The following is a 10,608-nucleotide window of genomic DNA, read 5'->3' as shown; positions in this document are numbered from 1 at the left end:
AACACAGTTTAATATTCAGACTGACATCCCACCCTACTTATTTTAAAGGTACAGAATTTAATGATACCTTTTTTTGATAAATGGAACTTACTAACAATGTAAAGCATTTTCCTTTCTAAACTGTATAGTTTTATTCAGTTGTCTATATAACAATGTTATAAACTAGTAAGCAAAGCAAGCAGCATTACTTTTTTTAAATAACATCTTTAATTAAAGTTTTTGCAAAGGTAAAATATTAAACTTAAAATAGGTCTTAGTACATCAAAATACTAAGTTCTCTAATTGTATTCCAAGATGGTCTTTAAAACATAATATCCCATATATCACAGAAGAGCAACCTTGATCTGCAATTGTACAGAATGAATTTTACAAACATAATAAATATATTTACGCCCTTACACATAACAGTATGTACAACAGCAGTTGACAATAGTAGCTCAGAACAGCAAAAAGGATTAGCCCCTCCCCCAAATTGTAGCCCTGATACATACTGGATGATTTAAGGAAACTTGACTTGAAATAGTAGCTACTAACTCAATGTAGTTCTTCCCTTAAGAGAGAAGAAAAAACAAGTTTATCTTGTTCCTCAAAATAAACAAAAATATCAAGTGTGGTGTGTTCTTCCTTAAACCATAAAAAAATGACAAAAAATAGACTAAGGCAGGCTTAAAAAGGGAATACAAACTTCAGAATAATTTCCATAGCATAATAGATTAAAATGCAAAACTATTTAACATAAACCCATGAGGAGATATATAAAGCAACTATTTTTTAACCAATGAATTCAAAATCTGAAATAGCTGATTCAGACAGATAGGTGGGAAATAGACATATGAAATAAAATGAAAATGTACAAAGATGGATCAATAAAATATTACATTGCACAAAAGCTCAAAAAAGTTCAAGATGAAATAATCTGAAAATATAGGAATTTTCTCAAGTGGAAGAAAAAGCTAAGTTATAAAGGGGACTCCCAAGAAAATTATGTCTGATTTCCTATACAAGGTGTATTTATCTTCTGAAAAGAATGGTGACGTTATTGCTATAAGATAATCAAAAATTACTCTTAGAAGGAGATAACCCTTTTCATTCCTCCATAAAAGCCAGAAAAAAAGAAAACCAAATCCTTGATTTTCATATAGCAAAAGAAAATCTTTATACAAAAGCTATTATATTTTTATGTTCTTGCTGTCTAAGCCAGTCTATTAGAGTATGCTCTTCAAGAACACATTTTAATCACTATACACACTGCTCAAATCTTGATGTATCCCTAAAAGAATAACATCAAGATGGCTTTGATTTTAAGAGAGGCAACAATATAAACGTGGTATTATGATGGCATTTAATAGAAAGAAATGTGAACATTTAAAAAAATATAAAAGCCCAATATAAAGATCCCCCTCATATAACAGACATTTTACTCTAGAAACTAATTGCACATTAAAGAGTTGTTTTAGCCAAATGTGGCGCTCACAGAATTTAAATGTGCTCTCAGCCATTCAAATGGTCTGATTATCCAAACGACCACCAAAAAACAGTACATACACTGAAAGGCACGCATTTCCACACTTTATCTAGTACTTTTGCGTAAATTTTCCTTACCGCTGTTGATTGTTTTTTAATAAAAGGTGCCATCACCATCTGTGCAAATCTAAACAAATCCTTTTCTGAAACCTTTACTTATTTCATAGTACTAAGTCTGAACTATTTTCCCTCTTTGAATAAACATGTTATTTTCATTTCAAAATTCTGAAAGTGGGAATCCTTGACTTTTCAAAGGAATGACAGAACCTAATGAAACGATCTGTTAAATAAAATGTTAAAAGCATGATTAAGAATTCAAGTACAATAAAAGATAAGCAAGTGGCATTCTTATAGCAAGCCACTATAATAAAACTAAAACATGCTATTTGATTAAAAAGGAACACAATGCAGTAATATATAAGAGCACAATTTGGTATGCAGTGTTGTTTGGACCAGCTTTCAGAATATTCACAGGTAAAAGAAAAGCACTTGCCAAGTATGTCATAATTAGTATGCAATATACACAGGTGCAAATATAAATGGCTATTTCCTGCTTCAAAATAACCCTAATGAGTCACTCTGAAAGCAGTGGTTGTTCATGTTTGAGTATGTTATAAAAACAGGCCAGTATACAATTCTATTATGAATACGAATGTTTTCGTCTACATAGAGAGCCCAAAATATAAGCTGAATATCATACAGTAATCCAAGGTTCAGTAGCATAAGAACTACTAGATAGCGAAAGGGTTTTAATCAACACTGCAGCAATGCTAAACTTTTATAGGTAGTTCAGGTCATTGACTTCTTCACTGGGTAAATATAAACCTACTAGCAACTATACTCAAGGGCAAACAAACAACAGGACTTCTGTGATTTTACCCCCTCTCTCTTCTCTCCTCCCAGTCTCATTAATAAAAAAAAAAAAAAACAAACCTGTGTGTGCTTTGAGCGTAGTGGGGTAAACAAATAAACCTCCAGAAAACTAAATTAATATAGTAAAAATTAAAACCGTATCACCAGTTATGGCATCTAAATAAAACCTAACTACTAGCATGCTAGAAACCACATTTATACCAAAGTTCAGAACGTAAGTTAAAGGGACCAAGGTGGTATGTGGGGTGGGAAGCAGGCAAAAAAAAAAAAAAAAAAAAAGAAAAAAGATTAGCCTTTTCAAGAAAGTTTAAAGATTTGTGTTAAGAAAGGAAAAACAATATATAATACCTCACAGTTTTTCTTTGCAATGTACTTTAAAGTGTTTCTATGTTACTTCTGGAAACACAAAGGCAAATAAAAGGAAGACAAAAATGGAAGACTTAAAAAAAAAATTCAATATACAAGTAAGTTAAACACATGTGAATTCTGTCAAAATAAACCATGAAAAGAATTAGGTGTAAGAACAAAGGTGAAGACACAAGTTCCTACAGTTCTCCCAAGCAACTCGTTCACACTGAACATAGCACTGCCACATTGTTCTTTATAGCCCCTTAGAGAATACAGAGCTATGCATTCTTAATATACATATTACATTTCAATTATTTTTAATATACAAGTCAAATTTCTATGCTTTCTTCCCGATGTGCAAACTGGAGCCCATGTCTATATTATCAAATGGCCTGGAAGGCCCACCAAATGAAAGAGAGGTAAATATGTACTTAGTGGCCCACCCTCCTCTAACCCCAAAATTTCTCCCTCAAATTACAAAGTTGCATTTTAAAAGTGTGTTCAGTTAGAATCATTTTAAAATTCTTTAGTAGTAAACACAAAAAAACTTTTATAATTACTAAATTGTTTAATAAAAATCCAGGTCCTCACCACCTGCCCAATGCTTCAATCAATGCACAGAATGTTATCTAAATGTTTGTTTAGCTTAAAGACTAAACACATATATAAGCATACACTCTTCAGACCAACAGGAAAAAAAATCTATCTATTCATATGTATATAATTTCAGCTAGATGGTACCTTTGTGCAATAACACTGTATTCCTGAGGAGCCACTTGGGGTTTCTTTTTAAGGTGGGGGGGGGGGTGGCTAAAAGAAACAAATACAATTTTTCTATTAGGAAACTGAAGTTATTTTAATTCTGCTCAACTCAGATGAGACCCAAGTCTTTAAACTATATTTAATGAGTCTCAAAACCTAATTAAAATAAATACCCATTCCTGGGTAAATTTTGTCTCCAAACTGTGATCACTGTTTACTTCCTTTAACTCTTAAATAGATGTTTCATAAACCAGGGAAGGAAGAGGTATATATTACTGAAGGAGGACAGCAAGTAAAAATATTTAAGACCTATTATGAGAGTTCTAAATTGTTTCCTTATACAAGTGAATTAAAATTCAACACATATTCTTACCCTTTTGTAAAAAGCTCACACGCAATTTTTACCAAATATAACCATGTACAATAAGCAGTTTCGGTTCAATCTATCAAAAGGGAAGTTTCTTCAGTCCATTCCAACAAGTATCTTCTGACTGAACTCAAGTTGGAGGAAGGAATATAAACCAAGCTTTACATGCTAATTACCAGTGGCAGGTACCTGTATTTAAAATCGACAATTACGGTTTTCTTACACAAAATCCCAACCCTCGCCACCCCAACAACCCCAGGTGCTACAGTTCCATGGCTTGCCAGTTAGAAGTAGTGTCTGTGTTGTCAAGGTCTCTTTGTTCCAGTAGCTCTGCTTCTACTGCACTTCTCTGACATGCAGAAGTTAAGTTTTGGTTGGTATATGTCCCAAGTTTCAAACTGTCCACTTTAAATTTTTTTTTAAGTTTCTTTTGTTTTATTTATAAAAGAAAAGAACCAACTCTTCACCATTCTGCATCTCCAATGGCTTTGGAAAATATATAATCTCTTCCGTTAAGATTCATAATGCCATCCTTGAGATGAAATTTCCATTTGTTTTTACTTCTGTGTATCTAAATAAATAAGTAAAAAATGTATGAGATAAAATAAAAAGAGGAAACAAACAACAACAGAAAAACCATTCACACATCAAACTTGTATATTACTGCAATTGCAAACTGGTTTCTTTTTTAATTGAGACATAACTGACATGTAACATATTAGTTTCAGGTGTACAAAGACCACAAATAGTTACAAATTTTTTTCCTGTGATGAGAACTTTTAAGATCTACTCTCTTTGTAACTTTCAAATATACAATGTTATTAACTGTAGTCACCATGCTGTACAATATCCTCCTGATTACTTATTTTATAACTTAAAGTTTGTATCTTTGACCACCTTCACCCATTTCACCTATCTCCAAACCCTCGTCTCTGGCAATCACCAGTCTGTTCTCTGTATCTCTAAGTTCACTTTTTTTGTTTTAGATTCCACATATGAGATCACATGGTATTTGTCTTTCTCTGTCTGACATTTCACTTAGCATAATGCAAAGTCCATCCATGTTGTCATAAATGGCAAGACTGCCTTCTTCTTAAAGGCTGAATAATATTCAACTGTACATATACATACACCACAGCTTCTTTATCCATTCATCCACTGATGGACACCCAGATTGCTTCCATTCTTGGCTGCTGTAAATAATGCTATAATGAACAGGGGAGTGCACATATCTTTCAGTTAGTGTTTTTGTTTCCTTTTAATAAATACTCAGAAGTAGAACTGCTGGATTGTATGGTAGTGCTATTTTTAATTTTTAAAGGAAGGTTTATACTGTTTTCCATAGCAGCTATCACAGTTTACATTCCCACCAATGGTACCACAGGGTTCCCTTTTCTCCACATCCTTTTTAACTCCTGTCTTTTTGATAACAGCCATTTTAACAGGTGTGATGTGATATATCTCATTGTGGTTGACTTGCATTTCCCTGATGATTAGTGATGTTGAGCACCTTTTCATGTACCTGGTTTGCCATTTGCATGTCTTCTTTGGAAAAATGTCTATTCAGGTCCTCTGCCCATTTTTAAACTGGGTTGTTTGTTTTGATGTTGAGTTGTGTGAGTTCTTTGTATATTTTGGGTATCAACCCATTGTCAGATATATCCTTTGCAAATATCTTCTCCAATTCAGCAAGTGGCCTTTTTGTTTTGTTGATGGTTTCTTCTGATGTGCAAGAGCTTTTTCGTTTGATGTAGTCCCACTTGTCTATTTTTGCTTTTGTTGCCTTTGTTTTCTGTGTCAAATCAAAAAATCACCAATAAGACCAATGTCAAGGAGCTAATCATCTCTGTTTTCTTTCTTCTATGGTTTCAGGTCTTACATTCAAGTCTTTCATCCATTTTGCACTGATTATTTTGCATGATAAAAGATAGTAGTCCAGTTTCATTCTTTTGCATGTGGCTTCCCAGTTTTCCCCACACTATTTATTGAAGAGACTGCCCTGTCCCCATTTTATATTCTTCGCTCCTCTGTCATAAATTAATTGACCACACAGGAATGGGTTTATTTCTGGGCTCTCTTTTCTGTTCTATTGATCTATGTGTCTGTTTTTATGCCAATACCATACTGTTTTGACTACTATAGTTTTGTAATATAGTTTGAAATCAAGAGGCATGATGCCTTTGTTCTTTCTCTAGATTGCTATGGCTCTTCAGGGTCTTTTGTGGTTTGATACAAATTTTAGGACTGTTTGATCTTTCTGTGAAAAATGCCATTGAAATTCTGATAGAGACTGCACTGGATCTATAGATTGTTTTGGATATTATGGACAATTTAACAATATTAAGTCTTCCAATCCATGAGCAAGTAATATACTTCCATTTACTTGTGTATTTTTCAATCTCTTTCATCAATGTCTTACCGTTTTCAGTGTACAGGTCTTTCACCTCCTTGGTTATATTTATCCCTAGATATTTTTTTTCTTTTTGATGCAGTTGTAAATGGGATTGTTTTCTTAATTTCTCTTTCTGATAGTTCATTATTAGTGTATAGAAACTCAACAGATTTTTGTATCCTGCAATTGACTGAATTCATTTATTAGTTCTAACAGTTTTTTGGTGGAGTCTTTAGCATTTTCTATGTAATACCATGTCACCTGCAAATAGTGACAGTTTCACTTCTTCCTTTCTGATTTGGATGTCTTTTATTTCTTTTTCTTGCCTAACTGCTCTGACTAGGACTTCCCATATCTTGTTGAAGAAAAATGGCAGGAGTGAGCATGCTTGTCTTATTCCTAATCTTAGAGGAGAAGCTCTCAGCCTTTCACTGATGAGTATGTTACCTGTGGGATTTTCATATATGTCCTTTATTAAGCTGAGGTACATTCCCTCTATACCAACTTAATGTTGAGACTTTTTAGTTGAATTTTGTCAAATGCTTTTGCAGCATCTACTGAGATGATCACATGATTTTTATTCTTCATTTTGTTAACATAGTGTATCACACTGACTGATTTGTAGATGTTGGACCTTCCTTGTATCCCTGGAATAAATCCCACTTGATCATGGTATATGATCTTTTCAATAAATTGCTGAATTCAGTTTGCTAATATTTTGTTGAGGATTTCTGCATTTATGTTCATCAGGATGATACTGGCCTGTAATTTTCTTTTCCTGTGGCATCCTTGTCTGGTTTTGGTATCAGGGTAATGCTGGTCTTGTAAAATGAGTTTAGAAGTGTTTCCTCCTCTTCTATTTTTTGGAAGAGTTTGAGGATTGGTATTAATTCATTAATTGGTATTAATGTTTGGTAGAATGTACCCATGAAGCTATCTGGTCCTAGGCTTTTGTTTATTGGCAAGTTTTTGATTATTGATTCAATCTCCATAGTAGTAATCCGAATGTTCAGATTTTCAATTTCTTCATGATTCAGTCTTAGAAGGTTGTGTGCTTCTAGGAATTTATCCATTTCTTCCAGATTGTCCAATTTGTAAATGTATAATTATTCATAGTAGTCTCTTATGAACCTTTATATTTCTGTTATCAGTTGTAACATCTATTTCCGATTTTATTTATTTGAGTCCTCTCTCTCTTGGTGAGTCTAACTAAAGGTCTGTCAATTTTGTTTATCTCTTCAGATAACCAGCTTTTAGTTTCATTGATCTTTTCTATTGTCTTTTTAGTCTCTATTCATTTATTCCCACTCCGATCTTTGTATTTCCTTCCTTCTACTAACTTTGGGCTTCTTCTTGCTCCTTTAGGTGTAAAGTTGGATTGTTTATTTGAGATTTTTCCTTATTTCTTGATGTAGGCATTTCTCTCTATGTACTTCTTTCTTACAACTGCTTTTGCTGCATTCTACAAGCTTTGGTATGTTATATTTCCATTTTCATTTGTCCCAAGGTATTTTTCTAGTTCTCTTTTGATTTCTTCTTTGACCCTTCTTTGGTTTTTCAGTAGCATATTATTTAATCTCCATCTAACTGTTTTCTAGTTTAATACCAGTGTGGTCAAATTGGTTTTTAATAGTTTAATTTGACAACCTCTCTTAAAAAAAAAATTCACTAGGTGCGTTTTTCAAAAATAAATTTATCTATAATTAGTAATACTTATTTTATAGCTCTCAGTACTTGTGTTCATTAAAGTAGTTAATAATACTTCTCTGAAAAATATCTTATCTCTACCAGGTATGCGTATACATGTCATTTCATAGGAAATTTTATACTGGCAAATATTTCAAACAGGAATACCCTTTGTTCTCCCTGATGCTTCTAGACCATTTTTTTTTGTCTTTTCTCTGTAACTCCTTTTATGTCTACACCATTGATTTGACCTTAGGCTTTTCTTCATTCCTTTTATCTACTGACCACCAGGACACTATCTTTTCAATATTGGTATCATGTTTACAACTACTTTCTTCTTCTTCCTCACATACAGTAACAACTTCCATATTGCTGACCTTTTTAATACCGTGGCCCCACTGTATTAGAATTCACACTAATATTAGTATTTCTCTAATTATTACTTTCTAATTCTATTTTAGTTGTCTTCAGGACACCTGGCCACGGTTTTCTAAAAGGCCATCAATAATCTTCTAGTTACCATGTCAACAGCCTCTTGTCATATGATTTATTACAGTATCCTTTAGCTGATTTCCAGGACTTCACTCTCTCCCTTCCTTCCAATCATCTTTTAAGTATCACTGCCACTTCAGGCTTTCATTTTCAAAAGAGAAAATTACAGCCTGGAGAGGTTCCATGGCATGACCAAGGGCATATCACAGTTAAGTGACAAAGATGATTCTCTTGCCCCAGTCCAAGATGCTTTCTACTAATCAGGCTGTTTTATATAATAATGCAGAAATTCTCACTATATACAGGTATTTTCTTATCCCACTGCTAAAAATTCCATGGTTTAACATCCCTGTGCAGACAGTCTCCATGGCACATTCTTAGCAAATCACTGTTTGGTGTCTGCTTGAGTATGATTAAAAGTGGGGGGCAAAGAACTGCAAATTAAGTTATCCCTTCCTGGGACAGCTCTATTATAACTCTTTCATACTTTACCCCTTACTAAAACTGCTTACTCCAAACTTCTACTTATTGATCGTAGTTCTGCCTTTTGGGAGTTAATTTAAAAAACAATCAAATACTTTGTATATTTGAAAATCACTCCCATGCCCTTCCTCTAGATCACTAACTTAAGCTATATATAAATTTAACATGTGTCAATTTTTTCCCACTTATTAAAACAAAATAGAGTACAATAAAGTGAAACAGTATTCAGGACAGAGACTCCTGCATTAAGTGGTCTTATAGCTCTGGTCTAATTACACTATGTAGATTATTACACCTAACACCTTAGGATGGATGATTTGAATGTCTAACAGATACAAAACTTAACATGTCCAAAACCGGCCACTCTCCTTTCCCAAACTTGCTCCATCTGCAGCCTTCCCCATCCAAGTTGATGGTATCTCCATGCTTCTGTCTGATTCCTCATCAAAAAAAATTCCTGGACTCATTCTTGATCCCTCCTTTTCTACTGCACATACAAGAGTCAGGAAATCCTGTTGACTCTTCCTTCAAAACATCCAAGATCCAGCTGCTTCTCACCACTTCCATTACTATCATCCTAGCCTCAGTCACCATTATAACTCACTTGGATTACGACAATATCCCTCTATTAATCTCCTCGTTTCAACCTTTGCTTCTTCTCTGCTCTCAACAAAGAAAGCTAAGTAATCCTCTTAAGATTAAAATGTAAGTGATACCACTTTTGTCTATTTGAAACCTTCCAATAGCTTCCCAATTCACTCAGAGTAAGAGCCCATGTCTTCCTACACCATCTGCCTTCACCTAGCTCTGACTTAATATACTACTGTACTACTTCCCCAAGTCCAGTTACACTGGCCTTTTTGCTCCTCACACACAACAGGCAGGTTATGCCACTGAATAATGACAGGGCTAACTTTCTTCAAGTCTTTGTTCCTGTTCCGTTTTCCCACTCTATAATTTCCCATACCAATTATCAGCTTCTACCATAGCATATTAATTACAGTTGACCCTTGAACAGTATGGGTTTGGAAGTGCACAGATCCACTTATAAATAGGTATTTTTCAATAGTAAATACTACAGAATTAAGTGGTCTGTGGCTGGATGACTACATGCATGTGGAGGAAGCACAGATACAGAGGACTGCCTATATGTTACATGCTGATTAACCCCAGCATTGTACAAGAGTCAACCGTAATTTATTTGTTGTTTGTTATGTTTTAATATCTGTCTCCCTCAACTAGAGTAAGCTTCTCAATAGCAGGGATTGTTTTGTTTTGTTCACTGGTGTATCTCAAGTTCCTAGAATAGTACCCTGGGACATCATAGATACTCTGTAAGTATTTTTTGAATAAACAGATATCTGCCTCCTCTTTTCTTTGACTTCCTGTAGAGAAAGTATTAACTATCCTAAAAATGGATATACAAATTTATTTCCAGTACAAACCAAGTGACCACAACCTGAAAGACATGGAATTAAATAAACAAGTGATATATATAAAAAATAAATAAATAAATAAGCAAACAAACAAGTGCTGAGTAGCCAGGAAAAAGGAATTCCACAGACAAGTAAAGAAACTCACTGCATTCTGCTACAAGACAACTTGCAAAAAGCAAATGTAGAAAAGTTTCATGGATCAAATAATAGTCCATATACTAAGCATTGAAGTCATATTGAGTAAT

General features: G+C 33.8%; 1 protein-coding gene across 1 annotated transcript in view; it reads right to left on the bottom strand.

The window, feature by feature from the left end:
- Positions 1-202: 202 nt before the first annotated feature.
- Positions 203-10,608, bottom strand: part of GTF2A1 (general transcription factor IIA subunit 1) — a 41,165-nt gene continuing 30,759 nt past the window's right edge. The window contains exon 9 of the mRNA XM_068541942.1: positions 203-4,445. Within this exon, the coding sequence (XP_068398043.1) occupies positions 4,338-4,445 (108 nt within the window). The 3' untranslated portion in view covers positions 203-4,337. The remainder of the gene's footprint in view (positions 4,446-10,608) is intronic.

This window comes from Eschrichtius robustus, chromosome 1 (assembly GCF_028021215.1).
Source record: "Eschrichtius robustus isolate mEscRob2 chromosome 1, mEscRob2.pri, whole genome shotgun sequence".
NCBI lineage: Eukaryota > Metazoa > Chordata > Mammalia > Artiodactyla > Eschrichtiidae > Eschrichtius > Eschrichtius robustus.
Note: the sequence above shows the minus strand (reverse complement) of the source record. Positions and strands in the feature narration are given on the sequence as shown.